The sequence below is a fragment of the Mustela putorius genome, unplaced genomic scaffold (assembly GCF_011764305.1).
Source record: "Mustela putorius furo isolate JIRA1106 unplaced genomic scaffold, ASM1176430v1.1 tig00003846_pilon_pilon_pilon, whole genome shotgun sequence".
Lineage (NCBI taxonomy): Eukaryota > Metazoa > Chordata > Mammalia > Carnivora > Mustelidae > Mustela > Mustela putorius.
Window position 1 is genome coordinate 15,235,501 of NW_025421999.1, and position 21,096 is coordinate 15,256,596.

The 21,096-nt window shown below is 37.8% G+C and overlaps 1 protein-coding gene across 9 annotated transcripts; it reads left to right on the forward strand.

Annotated features, from left to right (window-relative positions):
• Positions 1-159: 159 nt before the first annotated feature.
• Positions 160-16,970, forward strand: PEX2 (peroxisomal biogenesis factor 2). 9 transcript variants are annotated; one of them, XR_006601512.1, is made up of 5 exons: positions 160-297; positions 1,601-1,725; positions 2,719-2,749; positions 7,763-7,819; positions 8,168-15,145. XR_006601512.1 is itself a non-coding variant. In XM_004762321.3 (5 exons), exon 5 carries the CDS (start codon positions 15,134-15,136, stop codon positions 16,049-16,051), a length of 918 nt encoding a protein of 305 aa, XP_004762378.1. In that variant the 5' UTR covers positions 160-297; positions 1,601-1,725; positions 2,719-2,749; positions 7,763-7,819; positions 15,117-15,133; the 3' UTR covers positions 16,052-16,970. The 9 variants fall into 9 exon arrangements, 5 of the variants coding, with proteins under 5 accessions (XP_004762378.1, XP_004762376.1, XP_004762377.1 ...); XM_004762321.3 differs by having other exon boundaries at positions 15,117-16,970; XR_006601513.1 differs by lacking the exons at positions 7,763-7,819; positions 8,168-15,145 and adding an exon at positions 3,240-3,560.
• Positions 16,971-21,096: the final 4,126 nt, after the last annotated feature.

Consider the following 21,096-nt stretch of genomic DNA (forward strand, 5'->3'; position numbering starts at 1 on the left):
CCAATCACCGCGCGCCGGTGTCCTGTTCGGCTCTTCGGCTCTTCGGCCTTTCGGCCCTTCGGCCCTTCGGCCCTTCGGTTCTTCCGCGTTCGCTGTTGCTGGGCCGCGCTCGGAAGCTTAGTTCTCCTTGGTTTAATTTCCCCTTTTTTCTCAGACACTTCCGGGTCCTGCGTCGCTCCGGAAGCCCGCGAGTTCCGGAAGCCTGGGTAATCCAGGTTCTGCTAGGAGAAGCCAAGCTTCCCAGAAAATGTCTCAGAGAAAGTTACGTGGAACGGGGGCGTTTCGCAGACTCCTAAGGTCAGTGTCTGCCCGAGAGAGCCGGAGTGCAAACCTGCGGTCTGCCCTACAGCTGGGAGGGCGTGGAGTTTCGCGACCTTGTCGCTGTCGCCCTTAGCTTGAGTTTGTCTGTTTATGGGCTTCTGTTTTCCTGGAAGAAGCAAAATCAGAGTCTGATCTGGGGAAGGCAATGAAGTAGGCCCGAGCTCCTGAAAATAGTCTCAGAATGGCACCATTAAAAGAAAAAAAAAAAAATCAAAAAACAAAAAACCACAGCTAGTTTTGAGTTCCTTTGCCTTCCACGAGGTCACTTTCTGCAATACTTCAAAATCTTCTCCGCGCCCTTGTCCGGGGGGAGATTTGCTTTTTAAGAGTGGCTCTAAAACATTACGCGGTGTCCTAACTACGTAATATCGGATGGCGCATACTTAAAAGTGTTATATTTGGTACAGAAATTGAGGTCCATGCTTAAGTTTCTATTGAAAGCCTGTGAACTTGGAAGCTGTTTTAATTTTCTTCGGGAAGAAGAGCTGTTGAGAATGGTCTTACATAATTGCTTGCTGTTAGTTTGTTATATATTCAACACTGATTTTTGATAACGGAGAGTGCGGAAATAATTGACATTTTTCTTCTGGTGCTTTCAGTTAAAAGACATGGTTTCTTTCTTTCTTTTCTTAGGTCCCATTTTCCAAAAATACCACATTGAGTGAAAGGGCTTTTCCCGAGACCAAGTTGTTGCATGTCCACATCTAATATATTCTGGTATTCTGCGATCCCCCTTAAGAATTTTTTACCTTAACCATTTCAGGCAGTTACAGGAAGTTTGAGACTTGATCGACACCACAGTTTGCAGTCTAAACGTCTTCCCCTAATGTGTTTTCGTTAGTTAAACCTGAACAAAATAAACTTGGGATGGTCGACTTCTTTTTTTTTTCTTTTTTTTTTTTTCACTTTATCTTCTCTCGGATCTGCCCATATTATCAAATACATGTATCCAGAACTATTAGAGTTCAGTGATTTGAGTCAGAGGGGACTGAAAAGAAGAAAGATAATGGAATTATTTAAGAAGTAAAAAACAAAAGCAAAAAACCAAACAACACACACACACAAAAAAACCTTTTAAAAAGTACATATATGCTTATTTATTTTATTATTATTTGTTATGTATGTATTTTTTCCTTAAAAAAAAAAAAAGATAAAGAAAATGGAAGTAACAGGACATAGTAGAAAGAATACTAAACTAAGTAAAGAACATAGAGTGCTAGTCCTGACTCTGTTTCCTTTGACCAGCCCTACCTCATGGCCTTGTTCTCTTCATTTTTAGGGGTTGGGGTAGCATTCAATCTGTGGTTTGAAATCTGTTCTGAAGAATTCCTATATAAATTTCCTGGAGCCACACCGGGGAGAGACAAACCAAGCAGACAGCCGCTTTTCACAAGAACAGCTCTTGTATGTGTTCTGTTTGAAACGTGTTTCTGTTAAGAAATTTAAATTCATATCTTAGACTAGGTGATCTGGGTTTACTTCTAGCATTATGATTCTGTTTCAGAGTACTCATTTGTATCCAATGTGTATTCATTGGATTAGTAACTTTTTTTAATAGTAAAAGATACATTCATCATTAATTTATTACTAAAAGTCAAAAACAGGTCTATATTGTCTAATTTGTTTAACAAATACAAACTTCAAATTTAATTTTTTGTGATCATAATCATATTTCTTTATTCTTCTCTATTCCTTCTTCCCTGGTATTTTAGCCATAAAATTTTTTGCTTAATTTTGAAGCTTATAATAATCTTTGCAATAGGAAGGGCAGATATTTTTCATTTTACATATTCTGTGACTGAATCTTAAAGATGTTAACAGCCTTGCCCAACATTGCATAGCTAGTAAATTTGCATTTTAAGTCTCAGCCCCATGTTTTTCTCACAGCTTCAGGTAATTTTAAAGTTTCTTTCTCTCTTGCACTCACTGTGCTCAGGTTCCTATGGCATACGGAAAACGTATGCCATATGCACAATCTTTATTTCTGAACGAAAGTTCTGCTCTGAATCACTTGCTCCTTTTTTTTTTTTCCTCCCTTGATTATCTTGGGCAACTTCAAAACAAATTGGATGTCCCCTTTACCTCCTTCCTGTGAAATGACAGCAGTTTCTAAACATTCCATGTTCCTCTTCAGTTCCTTTGGTATGTGGAAGAAATCTCTGGAGAAGAGCTCTGTACTGCTCCATTTGCCCCATGTAATCCTGGCACTGCAAAGGCCAGTATTGTTATTTCTCTACGTGGAAGTGGAAGCAGGGAAGACGATGTCTAGCACCCTCTGTCCTTCCCATTGTGCAATGTTAATCAACAACTTTTCAGTCTTTTACCATCTATACAATCAAAATGCCCTTTTCTATATTGCGCTTTATTCTATTTAATATGTTCTCTTTTTTTTTTCAGACTTTTCCCTTCTTAACTGCCTGTGAATAAGGTGAGATAAAATTTCGTCCATGCTGTCTTGTCTTCTTACTATTAAGACAAAAAAACCCAAGAGCTATCGAGTAATTCCATTTTGATTCTGTATAACTGTTCCCTTCTAGTGTTAAATGAATTGGCATTTCCTCTGTCTTGCATATAGTATGTGTTCATAACAATTAAATGAATGCTCATGCCTCATTTTTTCACCCACATACTCCCTTTGTTCATATTGGGCATTCAGGCTCTTTGAATGGTTTTCTGACCACATGTGTAGAGTCAGGGAGAGAGAATGTACTCTAGATGCATCCCAGGCAACATGGGCAACTTTACCACAGTCCTTTGCTTTATTTCCCCATTTACTGTCCTGGAAGCTTGACTGGCAGTCTGGTCTTTTGAATGATCTTGAGGGAAAAAAAATTTGCTTTGAGCTCTGTGGGATTGAATTTGTTCCAGGTTTACCACATATTCTTACTACTTATTAACTTCCCTTGTGTGTTCCACAGTTTCTCTACTGTTTACCGGAAATTTACTGATTGTCAGTCCAACCTAAACAGGTGGTTAATCTCCTCACATCTAATTTTTTCTTCTAAAATGGACATGATAGTATTTACTGTGTTATGAGGATTAAATGAGATAAAGAGTGTGAAGAAAACATAATGCCTCACACACAATGATGTATTACATGGTACTTCCTTTTTTCCCATTGCTAATACCTCTGTTCCTTTGTGGATATTTCCATGTTGTCTGTCTGTCTCTGTCTCTGTCTCTCTTTTTTTTTTTTAAGATTTATTTATTTGTCAGAGACAGAGAGAAAGCGTACAAGCAAGGGGAGCAGCAGGCAGAGGAAGAAGCAGGCTCTTTGCTGAGCAAGATGCTGATGAGATACTCAGATCCCAGAGTCCTGGGATCATGGCTTGAGCTGAAGGCATAGGCTCAACCAACTGAGCTACCCAGGTGTCCCTCCATGTTGTCTTGAATGCCATAAAATAAGCAGTTAAACATGTGTGCCAGTAATTTGCAAGTTATTTAAAATTCTCTTCTTAGGTTCTAGAGCACTTTTCTAAATTTATGGAGTACTTAAAGATCTAGTTGCTTCATATATTTCTTGTGGCTTTGTTTGTTCATTCTTGGAGTGTAATTTTTGCTGTAGTTCATGTCTATCTCTTAGTGTTTAGACTTTTAAAATAGCCCCATTTGCATGTCCTGTGGTGTCCTTCTAAAGTACTTCTGTTCATCTTTTAGGCCCATCACACCTTGTCAGTCAAGGACACTAGTTTGGAGCATGGCTCTGCCACTTCTAGTTGTGTGATTTATACAAGTCAGCTAATCTCTCTGTGCTTTAGTTTCCTTGTTTTAAAATGTAAATGATAAAAGAACCTCTTTCATAATACTGGTAAGGATCAAATGATTTAATATTTAATTTTGCAAAGGATACTTAGGTATGATAGTCCCTTGTTAGCACTTGATAACTGGTAAGCGGTATACATGTACTTCAGTCATAAACTCATAAATTGGTGGGTATTGTCTTCCAGATGCTTTGCTTTTTTGCTTTTTTTTTTTTCTATGATTGTGTCTCTGTCTCTCATGTTCCATTCTAATTTCTGCAGTTTCTCTAGCCTTTTTCACACTCAGCATTTTCATTTCTGTAGTTGGAAATGGCTGTTCTTTTTTCTTCCTCTTCCAAGGTTTCCTAAAATAGTTCTTATAAGGATTCTAGATAGGTAGACTTTTAAAAGTTGATTTTTTGAAATTTATTTTTGTATCTTTTAACTGCTAGAGAGTATAGTGTGATAAAATGACTTGTCCAAAGTCACACAGCCTGTTGGTGAACCTGGTCTAAGATACAGAACTAATCAGAACCAGTTTAACTCTCTTTCCCCATATTCACTCAAACATCTGCTTTTTATTTTCACAACATGCTTTTTCTCTTAAAGACTCAGAAGTATCAACTTTCTAAAAGAGAAGATTATGAGTGCCATGCTTTTCTCTTAAAAATGTATTTGTAAAGCTAGGCCAGGGTATTGAAAATTCTGTTTTAAGGTTTAAAAAAACCAGAGGGAAACATTGATGTTAGTTTTAGATACTTGAATAAGTGTCTTAAATAAGTAAATGAAATTGGGTACTCAGTTGTTTAAGACTAATTATAATCTTGATGATGGTAGTATTTGATTTGAGTTCCCTTTTTTTTCCAAATTAAAAAATATATCTATATTTCCCATCTGCTAGGACAAGTTACTTATCTTTGTTCATCTTTTTGAGCAATTTATGAGGTTTTGAAGTTTATCCTAAAACATTTTATTGTGTACTCACTACCAGTCCCAAAAAGAAAATTCCTGTTTGGGTTTTGATGAGGATTGCGTTAAGTATATAGCTAGAAGAAGTCTAGTGTCTACAATAGAACTTTAAAATTTCAACATATCCTATCCATATCCAAAGAGCATAATTTGGATATATAACATTTGATATCTATAAATTATTGAAACTTGCTTTATATTTGATGAAAGAGTAGAACAAAAGAGTAGTGACAGGTCATTTAGCAAGCCTGTGGCAGAAGTGGGATTTGAACTTCTGGTTGTTGATTTTTAGGCCTATTCACAGTGCCAGAGGTCACAGTGTCCTAATGGGTCTCAGTCATAGCTTTTTTTCTTTTGCTCATGTTTGAAATGTGTTCTGGGAATCGGTGTCCTGTTAAATCCCTCTTTGATGCATGTCCCATTTATTAGTATTGATTTCAATACAATGGACAGTAAATCTATCTGACTACACAAAGGAAATAAAAAGTAGGGTGTAGGTTCAAAGCTTAAGATCTCCAGTTATAGAACTTTATTCACATAACCTCATAATATGAAACATAAGTTTAAAATTTTTTCAAACCTAAAAGGAAAAAAATTAGTATATTGTCTCATCCATTTTGATTACTTGAACCCTCAGGATAGTGTGGCAGCAGCATTGTCATACTAAAAACTAGTTCATTATTGTGGATCTGAAAAAGGATGGCTTGGCAGTGGGTGCATACATGGGTTTGGTACCTTAGAGGATACTTGGGAATCACATGTTTCTGCTGACAAAGTTTACAGGACTGTAAATTTAAATGTAGAGTTTTTGTAGGCAGCATGCATTGACAAATATGCCTAATGGTAATACATCTATTACTGAGAGTCTCGGAACAGGTCAATAATAATGTGTATATTGATAGCAGCAATGTAGGAGATGTTACTTGGTATTATAGCTAAAAATCCATGTTATCCTCTTAATCATAATTACATTAATATTGACAGGCCCTTGACAATACTCACATTATTATTGATAGATTTCTGTCAATAACATGTTTTAAATAAAATACATTCATTCATAATTTGTACTATACTCAGTATAAGCTCAGAAATACATTCTGAAAATTCTTCCTTCTTTAGTGTGATTCAGTTGTTTGTTTTGGTTTTGGGATGTGATATAGATGACAAAGTTTTTATTTGGGGTAATGGAAAGCATAAAAGGGAAGGATAAGGGCACCTGGGTGATTCAGTCGTTAAGTGTCTGCCTTCGGCTCAGGTCATAATCCCAGGGTCCTAGAATGGAGCCCTACATCGGGCTCCCTGCTCTGCAGGAAGCCTGCTTCTCCCTCTCCCACTGCCCCTGCTTGTGTTCCCTCTCTCGCTGTGTCTCTCTTGTCTCTCTCTGTCAAATAAATAAATAAAATCTTAAAAAAAAAAAAGGATGAGCTATTTAAAAATAGGTTTATATATTACTGCTCTTCGTAAACAAATTTCAGGGTTTTTTTTTTTTTCTGAAAGAAAAGCTGTATGACATGTCTAGTGATAAAACGTCAGCAGGGGACCTTTTTAATAGTTTTTAGTGCTAGATCATTTTGTCTTAAACATATTTATGGGATAAGTTAATCAGACTAACCCTATAGATGCTATAATTTGCCTTGACTATCTTTTTCCATATCCTTAATGTAGTAGTATCCTTCACTAAACACATACTGTGTAATGCCAATTACACTTTTAATTATTTTTATGAGTCTCTTTGCATGACTATAAATGTTTCCCTCTGCGTTGGCCCTTTAGAATCTTAAATTAGTGCAATTTGGGAAATGGGGATTGAGAAGGGAAAGGGTTATAGAATTGTGTATTAAAAGAATGAGATTTCATGGCAGAGTAGGAAAAGGTATTGCCTGTTTTTTGACATTCTGGAAAAATCAATTTGATTTAAATCTGATGGTGTTCGTTTCAATTCTGAACAATCCCAGCTTTAAAGAAAAAGATTAGTTTGTATTTTTTTTAACTATTCAAGTTGGAGCCTACTTTTGTGAAACTAGATACTAATCTACAAGAACCTGTAATATGGGGATCACTAAACCTTACTTAAACTAAATTCCTGAAGGTAAGTAGAAATAGACTGGCTTAATGTTGGGTGTGGATGGCAATCAGTGTAACAGAATCAGGAAAGTACTGGTTTACAAAAAAAAAAGGAGGGGGGATTTTTGATCCAAAAATGTGAAGGCGCCATAATCTTTTTGATTTTGATTAGTTCTTAATGAAGCAGTCCATTACTTTAACTCTTTTAGAAAGTTATTAGCACCTTCGTTAAGGGCCTTGTATTGTAGTACATACCCTCTCACCGGTCTTCAGGAGCTTTAGCATTTGTTTTCTTCTTGAACTCTGCTATCAATAGATTCAACTTTTAAAAATATATCTCATTATGTCTCTTCTCCTTAGTGATTGTTCATGCCTGTGAAATCATTCCGGTTTCCCTACAGTGGGTTTTTGCAGTGGGTTAACTCTTCAGCCAGCCTCTCCTGCTGGCCTGTTTTGCTCAGTCATGGCAGATGACTTGAGTCTTTGCTTCCAGGTAACAGGCACAGCCACAGTGAATAAAGGTTAAATCACTAAGGAGGCATATCCTTTTGGAACTCACCCCAGTATCTCCCAGATAAACCATGGCCAGGTTTCATGGCTTGCACATATCTGGGGTTTGCACAGCCTGTTCTTGTGTCTTAAATGTCATTTTTTTTCTTTTCTGCCAGGGGAGTTCTGTGATCCTTCATGGTGTCTTCACATTTCAAGATTCATTCTTTGTTTTGGTTAGTCCTGATTATAGTAACGTTCTATTTCTTTAAAAAAGCTTGAATAAAAGGAAGTGAACTGAGAGTTAAGTTTTTGGCTTAAATCCCTGGTACCTAGGAGATTGCTTGGCATTTGGTAAGCACTCAAAAAATATTAGTTAAATTGAGCCATTTTTCAGAGAATTAGTGTTCACTAAAACACACTCCTTATATTATTTTGAAAATAACTTTGTGACTTCAAGGCATTTATGATATTTTTCTGTGCTTTACAGAAAATATTGTGGGCAAATATTGTTGTACAGCAGTGGAGGGTAAAGGTTTCCATGATCAGACTGATTAAACTTCTAATTATTTCTATTTTATAAGTTTCTTCTACTGCTGGGCCCTACCCATCTCTGAAGCCAATATTCTAGAATAAATGTATCTGCCTGAAAAGAAGAAAAAAGAAAGGAAGAGGAATGGAGTGTGACATGTTAGTGATGAACCACAATTGGATGCCTCTGTGGACTGCCTGTACCATGCCCTATTTCAGCAAAGCACCCTAGAGTCAGATATTATCAGTGTGCATTCCTGAAGTTTCTTTGCTTCCTGATAATAGGCATTACCATATCGATGAGGGTTAAATATCCAAGGAGCAGGTCATGCTGAAGCCCATCCCCAGGCTCGCAGAATTCCCCCTCCATAATCTCCTTTCAGATAAGATACAGGAGTGTGATGTGTTCCACTGAACCATGTCTCTGTCCCTTCCCACCTAGTCCGCCTCCATGTGCACGCATAATAGTGACATCATGTTCACTGTTTACTACCACAATTATATATTAATTTTGTAGTTAGTATTTCCTGGAGGAGAAAAAAGTTCTTTCACCACAAATTGAGGTATTAATATAAGTAATAATGAAAATTTCAGTCTTTTGAAATAAATTTGCCAAAATCGACTTAGACTCCTTTTCTTCTTATGCCCATCCCTAGCCAAAGCAGCAATAATGTAGTAATAATGATACTTTCCAGTTTCCAGACTTTCATAACATTATCTGGGTTTAATGTCAACAACTTTGTGTGTGTGGTAGCTATTCTTCCCAACTTTTTGAAGAATATGAGGGTAGGGGTGCCTAGATGGCACAGTTGGCTAAGTATTGGCCTCTAGGTTTCAGCTCAGGTTATGATCTCAGGGTCGTGAGATCAAGCCCCACATCAGGTTCCGTGCTGGGTGCCACACTCAGCATGGCGTCTGCTTGAGATTTCTCTTCCTCCTCCCTCCCCCATGCCTCTCCCTAAAATTAAGAAGAAAAAAAGAATCTGAGGTAATGACTTTTTCTAAGATCACATAACAAATAAGTAACAAAGCTGGAACTGGAGCTCAGGTCTGATTGATTTTAAATATACTTTTTTCTACTGTCAAGTTGCCTAAATATGAATGTAGAGCAAAGGAGGAGTATTCTGCTTTGACTATGGTGTGTAATGGACAGTGTCTGTTCTATGTTTACAACTGAAAGAAGTCACAAAAATGACTAAAATGTTGGAAAATAAAACCTAAAACAAAAAAAATAGAGAAATTACTCATCTGGAAAGGCAAAGGCTGAAGAACAGTTTAATGATAGTCTTTTGGTCCATTAAAGAGTCTTACACAGGGAGGAGATCGAGCCCAGCTGTTGTTAATCTACACTGAGGCCAGGCCTAAGGAGAAAAAGAGGAAAGGAAAAAAATGTTAAACTGTAACAGAAGGGATAAGAAAGAATTTTTTGATAATAAAGATTATTAAATATTGGATTGGTTAGAGTGTGTTAAGTCTCCTTTTCTGGCAGCCATTAAAAATTCCTATGTTTGCTAAATAATAAGTATGATTCCTCCAGAAATGAAGTATTTGAAATGGATGATTCTGAGACATCACTCCCTCAGACCAGTTTTTCACTAAATATGAGTAAGAAACCTGAGGAAGAGAAGGCTTCCCTCACCATTCAGTTCATCCAGATGCTCTCATATAGTATTCAGTCAGTATACCAATTAACTACCAAATTTCTCATTCTGTTGCACATAGATTCAACAAACATTTATTGAGCAACTACTGTGAGTCCATCCTTGGGTTTATTCTACAATTGTAACAAATCCATCAGCCATAATGCAGAACTGATTATGACTCTAATCAGTCAGACTCATGTATCTTTAAAGATACATGAATTGGCATAACTGGTCCTCTAACACAGGCCATGTATTTTAACTGATACTCAAAAAAAATAGCACTCTATCCAGTCCAATTCTTGGGAGAGGTGAGAGGAGGGATCTGGTAGTGCTGAACTTCTATCCATGTCCAGTATGGTCAGAGCCTTTCAAGGGTAATTTGACAATAATTGAGAACTTCCTTTGCTGACTGCAGAATATGAAATCTGGGAAAGATAACAGAGTTGTAGACACTGTGACAGTAGAGAAGTCATATGCTATATTCCCACACACCATGAAGGATTGTAGAATTTTGCATGAGTGAAACTGAGCTAGAAATCGTTCTCTTTTTAGGTGGCAGGTGCTTTGAGAAATAAGTGTAAGATAAGGCACTTTCCCTTAACTAGCTTACAGATAAACTAGGGAAAGAAGATGTACTGACATGACTGAAATCACAGGATGGTTGAGGGCTCAAGTGAGTGGCACAGACAATTGCTGTCAAAGTTAAAGGTGGTGATAATAGGAGTTGGAGATAGTTATGAAGGTTTCACAGAGAATGTTGAAATAAAGTTGGAATGTGAAGGGCAGAGAGTTGTGGGCAGTGGGAAGAGTTGGCAGGGAAGGCGAGTGTTTTGGATACATGGGAAAAGGCCCAGAGTTAGGACTGAGGGGGGTGGCACAGACCTGGGCTAGGTTGTATCTGAGAAGTTTGTACTTTATCCCAGAGGTAATAATGAGGTAATAGAGATGATTTGGTAAATGTATGCAAACATTTTGTGGATTTTAGTTTGCTTCTGGGGTTAAAAAAAAAAAAAAAATTGTTTCCTCAATTACATAATGCCTATAAACTAGAGAAAATTTGTAAACTGCAGGAAAAGTGAGAATAATAATATTTATTGAAGTTTTTGCATGGATTTTAGAATTCTTTTTCTGTTGAGATAGTTTCAAATGTTCTATACTGTCTTTGAGAACCTGTGATACCATATGCCTTTGTTAGTATCCTAGTTGTCTGTTTACTTGCCTGCTTCGCTTACTAGACCTTGGTTAGGGTCCTTAAGTGAGAGCCAAGATGTTTTGTTTATCTTTGCATCCCAAGCACCCAGCAGGGCTAGGATGTATTGATGTCCATAGCCTTTGTGGAATTCATGGAGTAGTCTCTAATCTCACAGGATCTACTTAACCGAAGAAAGGGGGAGCCAGAGTCAGTGTAAGATTTGTAACAGCCCTTGTGGATATAGGGATGAGAACTAAACAGAAATAAATGTGAGGGCTGGCAGGCAGCATGGAGCTGTATGGATGGTAGATATGCCAGAAAAATTAATGAACTTCACTTTGAAGTGACTAGCCCATTCATTCTCAACATCCCCAGGAAGCTTGTTAGAAATGCAGATTCTTGGCTCCCATTCCAGGCTTACTGATTCAGAAACTCTGGCTCTGAGACACTACAGTCTTAAGAAATCTAAGTGATCATGATAAATGCTCAGGTTTGAAAACCAGTAGCCAAGAAGGACAGGACTGATGGTGAAGACTGTGGCATAGAGGGATTGAAAGCCCAAAGATGGATGTGATGCCAGTGAATAAAACTGTTGAACAGCCATGCTAGCTGGAACAGGAAAACTATGAGAATAAGATTATATTATTACAAAGAAAGCAGAGCGTGTTTTAGGTGGGCAGGATCTACTGCTCCTGCTTAGTTCACTGCCTTCCTGATCTTAGCGTTTAAGTAGATCAAGTAGATTTAAAGTCGGATAGTCCTACCGGAGGGACACACTCCCCCCCAACAAAATCTCCACCCAGATTTTCTCTCCTGTCTCCACACAATTGCCTACTGAGCTTTAGCTGTCTCATAGGAGCCTCAGATCTCTTGACACTACTGTGGTTATTACCTCTCCCTTGAAACCTGTATCACTGCATGGGTTTCCTATTTCAGAGAGCTGGACTACCACCATGTAGTTACTCAAGTCAGTTATTCTTGGCTTATTTCTCATTAAACCATGTCACTTCTAACTCATGGCTTTAAAGATAGCTGTTTTTCTCCATCCATGCTGATACCCTTATAATTTAGAACTTTCTCCTTGATCACTTTAATAATCATATAATCATCTTAACTGGTCTCTCCGCCTCGAGTCTTTTCAGCTTCAAACCCATTCTGAATGTGGCCAGAACAAGCTGTCCAAAAATTTGATTAGTTCTTTTCTTAAACTATCCAGTCCCCACTACCATTTTGATAAAATACAGTCTCCACAATTTGGCTTTTACTTTTGGTCTCCTGTCTTCCTTTCCAGCCCTTTGTCCTTGCACCTTCAGTCCTTGTCACCTGCTCTCTTTCTGCTTGGTATGACATTCCTTTACCTTCCTTTACCAGACTGACACTGCTGATCCTTCAGGTAGTTGTCGAGATATTATCTCTTTGAAGTTTTCTCTGACCTTCTGAGGTCTAATGACAAAAATAATGCCCTGAATTTCCCCTTGCATATCACTCCTAACACCTTATTGTAATTGCCTGTTTATTATTTTATATGGCACATTCTTACCCACCCCTCACCTCACTACATTGTAGTCTCCACCAGGGGTTGAGACTGTGTCAGTTTTACTATTATAGCAGTAACTGGTAAACAGCAGTTGTATGACAAACATGTTGAAATAGGTAATAATCGATAGTCCAGATACGATAATTTGAAATAATTTTAAAGGCTACTGGGTAGGATTTGTGTTTTCTGTCCTTCACTACCCCTTCTTTATCTTCTTCATCTAGTCCGTGTAGTGTGCATTATGTGCACTGAGTGCTGTGCTGGTTGCTAAAATTCAACTGTAACAAGACTCCGTCTTTGCAACAGGGTTTATCCTCTAGTGGAGGAAGTAGACAATTTAAAAAGTAGCCTGTGTACAGTACATAGAGGCCAAGAAAGTGAAGAATGGAGTGCTAAGGGAACAGCAAGAAGAGGCAGCCAACTCAAGTTTGGAGAGTCAGAAGGAAGTGATGCCTAAGCCCCTATTAAAAATTTAGTACTTAAAAACTGAAAACTGAATTTTTCAATAAAACACAGGAACGAACTGTTCCAGATAGAGGGAACAGACCATAAGTGTTCACTAGGGAACAAGAAAAGGGGGCACCTTATGACTAGAGGTCAACAGGTTAGGCAGGAAAGCAAGCTGGGATAGTTTGGGAGGCTTGTGTTTGAACAACTGCAGTGTGGGAAATGCACTGAAAAAGGCAGAAGGTGGGATAGGCCAATTAGATGTAATCCAACAGAGAGATGAGAGCTGCTGAATTTAGGCAGAGGCCTGCAGGGGATAGGGTAGTGAATGGATTAGAAAAATATTTGGGGCAAAGAGCAAAACCTTGGGGATTGAAGAGATTTGTAGAGAGAAGAAAGGAACCTCGGTTCTAACCCCCGTCTTCTTTTCCTATAGCTCCCGCTAGTATGAGGCAAGGATTTCACAGAACTTGTGGCAAAATCCCGCCCACCCCCATACCTCTAAACTGTGAAATTTTGAGGGACTGCAGGAAAGGGAAAAAGGGTGAGATGACCCTAGAAGGCAGATGATGTTTATGGGAGAGAAGCATTCCTGTCAAGTATCTAGACTGAGAAGAAAGCAGCAATAAACACCTATTATTCAGTAGGCGCTTTTGTTTCCTATGCTTGAACTTGTTAGGTATGTAGTCTTCTGCCACTAAGTCATCTAAGATCCACGAATAATTTAAAAACATCCTCTGCATAAATAAAGAGATAGATAAAAACATCCTCTGTAAAACCTTGTAATTGTCAGAAAACCAAAACCTCCTTAATTGTCAAATACATTCCCAGTTTCAAGAGGTGCAACTTTATTTTAGGATGTACCTTTCAGTCCTTTAACTTCTAACAAGTTACATTTAATATCTTTTTAGTAAAAATCATAAATAGAATTTGAAAGAACTTAGAGGTCATTTTATCTCTGGCCTTCAGTTCTGTAAGTGAAAAAAATAAAGCAGAACTAGGTAAAGTCACTTGTCCAAGATCACAATGGCCACACTGTCGGTGACAATGAACTTAAGTGGGATACATGCCTCCCTCTATAACTTAGTGTTAAATTAGTGCACTAGGCCTTTTGAAGGCCCAGAAATCGTGCATGATCTAGATCAAGCTCCATGTGTTCAGGGCTGATTTTAGAAACTAAGCTGAAACAGATTTCTTGTCATAGTTTGAATTTACCAGTTTTTTTAATAATAAGTAAAATACCTAACCTGGTCTGTACACTCCTTGACAATAGCAGCCAGAGTGTTTTAGTCATTGTGGCATGTACATAATAGGCATTTAATAAGTGTGTTTTGAATGAGTCAGTCATACCTAGCTAACCATTAATCAGCTTTTTCTAATTCATTTTAAAAGTTTTTTGTCCCCTTAGTACCTCTGGAATTCCTTAGTTAATTTATGAAATAGTCTTTGTATATACTTCTACATCATGTTTTTCTTAGAAGACTGTATGATGTGTATCTTCTTAATATCTGAATAACAGCATTTCCGCACTCATGTTGTTTTGTGCTAGTACTCAGTTTCTGCCATAGTGTGATAGCATAATAAACACTGATTGTTCATTTAATTTTTTCTCCTAACTTTATAGATAATAAAACATATTTCAGAAAGATTAAATGACTTGTTAAAAAATATATATACCTTTGGAGTCAGTAGAAGTGCTGGCAATTAACCTGAGGTCTTGACTTACCATCCGTTAGAATGTTCCATAGAGTTCTCTATATTTATTAAGTTCATGTATTTCTCCATTAGTCATGTTATTATTTAGGCTCATCACTGTTAGTATCAGGATTTTATTATCTCCCTGCTAAAATGACCAAGGAGGATTACATGGAGATATCTGTGGAAAAAGGGTACAACTTGCTATAACCTGTTATTCCTTTGATGAAGAGGGTCCAGAAAAGGGCGGGGGGCGGGGGCGGAGAAGAAGAAGAAGAGCAAAGAAAAGAAGGGAGGGAGGGAGGAGTGGGGGAAGAAAGGGAAGGTTCCATATAAGAGGTGATTGTTTGCTGCTGCTTGACAACTACTGCCAGCTCCATCTTCAGTGGGCCCTGGTCATTTGGGTATTGCAGTTTGAGATGCGTAGGTTGAGGAGATGGTACGAGCTTGCAAATGTTTGATGTTCCCTAATTGTACTTTACCCCTAGAAACCCTCCAAGAAGACATGGCTTCCAGAGAAGAGAACATGAAAAGGACGAACAGAGTGCTGAGAATAAGTCAGTTGGATGCGCTTGAACTGAACAAGGCCCTGGAGCAGTTAGTTTGGTCCCAGTTTTCTCAGTGCTTTCATGGATTTAAGCCAGGGCTGTTAGCCCACTTTGAACCAGAGGTGAAAGCATTACTGTGGCTTTTCTTGTGGCGATTCACCATCTATTCTAAAAATGCCACTGTGGGACAATCCATTTTGAATATTCAGTATAAAAATGATTTTTCCCCAAAGCTGAGGTACCAGCCACCAAGTAAGAATCAGAAGCTGTGGTATGCTGTGTGTACAATTGGCGGGACGTGGCTGGAAGAGCGCTGCTATGACCTATTTCGAAACCGTCATTTGGCATCATTTGGGAAAGCCAGGCAGTGTATAAATATCATGGTTGGACTTTTTAAATTAGGTGGGCTCATTAATTTCCTGATTTTCCTTCAGAGGGGCAAGTTTGCAACTTTGACAGAACGTCTCCTAGGCATTCGTTCTGTATTTTGCAAGCCCCAAAACATACGTGAAGTTGGCTTTGAGTATATGAATAGGGAACTTCTCTGGCATGGTTTTGCTGAGTTTCTGATTTTTCTCTTACCACTTATTAATATCCAGAAATTGAAAGCTAAGTTGTCTTCATGGTGTATTCCTCTTACTGGTGCTTCTAATAGTGACAATACGTTATCCACCAGTGGCAAACAGTGTTCTCTGTGTGGAGAGTGGCCCACCATGCCTCACACCATAGGATGTGAGCACATCTTCTGTTACTACTGTGTTAAAAGTAGTTTCTTATTTGACGTGTACTTTACTTGTCCTAAGTGTGGCACAGAGGTACACAGTGTGCAGCCACTAAAATCAGGAATTGAGATGTCAGAAGTGAATGCTCTTTAGAAACTAAGATTGTTTCTCTGAGGAAAACTGTATTATGTTCAAATCCTTAATATTAGTCATCCTAAGCATACTGTTTAGGAGGGGATGTGCTTCTCAGCCACTGTCTTCTATTCCTTTGCAAGTACGAAATTCTAATCACTAGAAACCACATGATTCTGTATATATTATGCACACAGTAATGTATTACTTTTCTTTAAATCATTGCATTCAGTTTTTAATGTTGAGAATAATGGACAGTTTTTGTCAGACTACTAAAAACATTCTCTCATTTTGCTACTTCCTAGAAAGAGGGTAGATTCTAAAATGATTTCGGAGACTTGGGATGAGTGTGTATTTATTTTCAAAGATGGCATTATAACGTCATAATCTGACAATGATAAGACCCTGTTGTTTTGAGACTTAAGATCTAGTGCCCCAGTTGTAATTTTAAGCTACTCTCCAAAACCTGTTTTTAAAGGATTCAGTTGGCTTCCTTCTTAGGCAAAATAATGGCCACCAGGAGCTCCAGACTGATGTTTTGCCGGCTTTCTGATTCTCTGGGAATAAGAGCTTCTTGCGTAATAGTTCCGGCTAAATCCAGGACCTCTTTGACATTGGTCTGCCTGGGATTACACATTTGTGAGCCAGGACAGAAAAGTACTAATCTTGATTACTAGATGTATACCTCGTGGACCCACAGTAGGAGAGAGGCAGTTCACCACAGGAAAGTCAGGTGCCATTGTAAGAGTAGTGGATGGTGGGCAGGTAGAAACAAAGATCCCTACTAGAGTCCATATTTGCCTTTTTCATATCAAAAGTCTGTATGTATTCTTTGATTTTGCCAATGATCTAAGTTGAAGAGAACATAAGTAACTGAGTGGTTGACTTAGATTAAAGATTTAAAAGGATTAAATAAATAAATATTTTGTTATACCAATAATTTTGTTGTGGTGTTATTTTGATAAAGTGCTCTGAGTAAATATCCATATTGTTATTTTAACATGAAAATAGTACTTTACATATATGTTAACTAATAGAGTTGTCAATATTATGGGGGTTTTATGTTTTTCCAGACACTAATGGCACTTTAGTACCATATTTTTTTAAAATTTTTTATTTTATTTAACCTCTACCCACTCACTAAGTGATTATCCATAGGAGGCCAGGGAGTATGACTGTTGTGCTCACCACTAGACAACCAGAACCTACCACTCTTGGTGCCAGTGTACCAATAGAGACATTTTGTTAGCTGAGCAACTAAATCTACTATCACAGATAAGGTTCTGCAGAAGTACATGTTGCAGGGGACTTGAAGTACTTGGGCCTCGATTGGATCAAAGTAGTCAGGCCTTTTTACTTATACCTCTCAGCCACTCCCCCAGCTGGGCAACACACCCATCCCTGGAAGAGCTGGGTGACCAGCCTAATGTCAATCACATCTAATACCATCTCTCCATTATTTTTCTTTATGGTTTTCCATTTTTGCTATTCTTGCTTGTAAGCATACAAACACTAATGGCAGGAAGTATTCAACTTAAAATCATTTGGTTTATGACTGATTTCTGTACTCAAGTGCTGCCTCAGGGAACTCCAACTCACTGCAGAGACCTAGGCCTACTGGCTAACTAAGTTGCTCCAACAGTCCCAAACCCCGTTGGTTCCTTGCCTCCTTGTACACTGCCAGGAGACTTGCTCTAATACTGGTTCTTCTATTCCTACTCCCCAGTGGTCTCAGGGCTCAAGGTTCTATAACTGGGTCCTATTTAGCTATATAATACATTTCTTTAGCCTCAAGAATGTAACCATCACCTGTGAGCTTCTCCCCTTGGGAAAATAAAAACTTTTATACATTGTTTTTTGTCTCCCTTTCTCTCCGGCATAACTTGTTCTCCAATCAGATTTGCTACTTGTGTATATAATGTATCCAGTTGATCATATCTGAAATACATACCAGTCAAAGCTAACCCAAGGCATGTCCTGCTCTCTTAACTTCAGAACTCAGTGGGTTTGGGGTAAGTTTATTTAACTCCTCTAAGATTCAATTTGGTCAACCTATGAAGTGGGCATTCAGTAATATCTATCTCTTAGGACTGTAATGAGAATGAAATAAATCATTCTCTCAAAAATTACTTATTAAGTCCCTACAGGCATTCTTCTCTAGGCAGAGATGTACTTATAAATAAAAACCCCGTTTTACATTTTTGGAGGAATAATAGACAATAAACATGTGTAAGACAATTTCAGAAGTTGGAAGTACTCTGAAGAAAAAAAGAAAACAGGATGAGGGAATGGAGAGTGCCAAGAGATGCTGTTGAACTTTGCAAAGAGATCTGAATGAACTGAGGGGGAAAGCCAAGCACAGGAGAGTTCCAGGATAAGGAAATGGCAGGTACCCAAGCTCTGAGACGAGAGTCCATTCCTGGTTAAACAACAGTAAGAAATAGAGTAACAAGAGAAAGGTGAGGTAAGGGACACAGGGTCAGGCCAGACAGGCCATGGTAAACAAAACAAAACAAAAATGATCTGGATTTATTCCAAGTATGAGGAAGCAAAGAAGTTCCAAGTTCCTATTTTTAAAGGGTCCCTGTGGGCGCCTGGGTGGCTTAGTGGGTTAGAGTATTTGCCTTCGGCTCAGGTCATGGCCCCGGGGTCCTGGGATTGAGCCTCACATCGGGCTCTCTGCTCAGCGGGGAGCCCGCTTCCCTCTCTCTCTACCTGCCTCTCTGCCTACATGTGATCTTTGCCTGTCAAATAAAATTTAAAAAATAAATAAAATAAATAAAAATAATCTTGGATCATCAATAAGGGTACCTTATATTCTGTATAATTTGGTTAAGAACGCAGGAACATTAGTATGGTTATAGTTGAGGAAGGCTTCATGTTGGCATTTACAGGCAAAAACTTGATTCACTTAGAACATTTGCTTTTAACAAAGAGCTGGTTTTCCTAATAATACTTAATAAGTGAAGTGTTAACTGAATTAAGGAAAGATATTTTCAGCAACAGAACAATTCCAAACAGACTTTTTAGCCAAAACAATTGTCCGTATTATCTATAGAACTGCTGCTCCATGGTTCTTTCCAGCTAAAGCTAGTATGTGGAACATGTTTATATTCATCACAAGTAAGTTGACAAGTATTTCCCTTGTACGTCTGGGGTTTTTATTCCTTCAAAGAGTATGTAAATCACGAAACAAGACAGGCTGTGCCTTTCTGTTCCCACGTTGTCACTTACTATCTCTTGATATTTTCAAGACAAAGCTTATGGTTTTAAAATGTCATTTTTCTTAAAAGTAAGCATCATTATCATGTTGTCCAAAGGCCTTCCTTGAGCAGTACCTTGAGTTGTTTTCTGCCAATAAGAACAATTCAAACAAGAATAATCCAAGTCACTCCTGAGGCCAGAAAATCCAGAAGTATGGTATTCAGTAGGTAGTTCACTTTCCTTCTGTTTGGCAGTAGAGTAACTTGTTCTCACTAACAGGTTCAACCCACCCTGTGCTGAAATCCCAGAGCCAATAAAACCTAAATCTACTAAGATAAGTAAAGCTGATTTTAAAATCAGATGGGTGTGGACATGTTTATATCCATTGAACTCAAGAATTTATCTCAAGGAAGTTCTAAGAATTTGAAAATAGATTTACTGAAATGATTTTCACTAGAGCTCTGTTCACAAGATGTGAAATCACACAAATGCTCAATAATAGGAAACTAAAATAGAATAGCTATTTAATTGACTTAATGTCATATAAATACCATGAAAAAATTGTGCAAAAATACATATGAATAAATTACATGGGAAAGTGTTCACAATATAATATGAAAGAAGTTGGATATTAAATATAATATGATCTCAACAGATGCATATATATCTGGAAATGAGACAGACACTTATAATGAGATGAGCAGGCACATACATATAATAAATATCTCTGGGTTAGTCATCTATTCAACTTTAACTTTTACATTTTTCTGTATTCCCCAAATTTTCTATACTGAGCATGTAATACTTTTTCATTACACTAAAACCAGTTATTTCTTTAAAATCTCATGGCCAATATTTTTATAGTTCATTTCAAAGGTAAAATATCTGCATAGCTAGTAAACAAGTTAAAAATGGAAAGTTAAGAGATGTATGATTCTAAAAAATCCTAGAGTATCCATTTTTTGCATGACAGTAAAGTCCTGCCTTTCTGACCAACCACAACTGTTGAAAGAGTCTGAATTATTTTGGATATTTTAAATTAAATATTAACTTCGGCTCCATATAATATATACACTTTAAGCACTTAGATATATGTAGGCAACAAAAAGGTAAAAAGTGCCTACTCCCTTTTCCAAAAGTATTTAATGTTTATAAATAAATCTATGGTATTTTTTTTAAATTTTATTTATTTATCAGAGAGAGAGAGGGGAAGAGAGAGAGCACAGGCAGACAGAATGGCAGGCAGAGGCAGAGGGAGAAGCAGGCTCCCTGCTGAGCAAAGAGCCCGATGTGGGACTCGATCCCAGGACCCTGAGATCATGACCTGAGCTGAAGGCAGCTGCTTTACCAACTGAGCCACCCAGGTGTCCCTGTATGGTATTTTTAAATAAGTATAGTTTACTTACTTTAAAATATCTAGAACTCATACACTGGATCAAAACAGTTGACATGTATATTTTATATTATCAGTTCGCCTAAGCCTGTAGGATGTCTGTATTTCCTCAACTAAGAATCAAGACCCAAGATCTGACCCAGGATTCTGTATTCCTTCCAGACTTGGACACAAAAATGCTGATATTTCTGAGGTATTTTTATGGTTTGGTTTACTAGTAAGGCATATTACAAACTTGAATTTCAGCTGAGACTTTATCTAAATAGTCAAAATTCTGAATAAGTGAACCAGAGACTTTACTGTTCTGAGAGGTGTCCAGGATGGTCCCTACTAATCATATCTCACTAAGAATTCTCTCTCCTAAGAGTATCCTCTCCTAATAGCCTCTATTCTTTTAAATCCACATCAATTTGTAAATGTGCCTTTTTAGTCAACAAAAATTATAAAATGCTACAGTATGGTCTGTTGC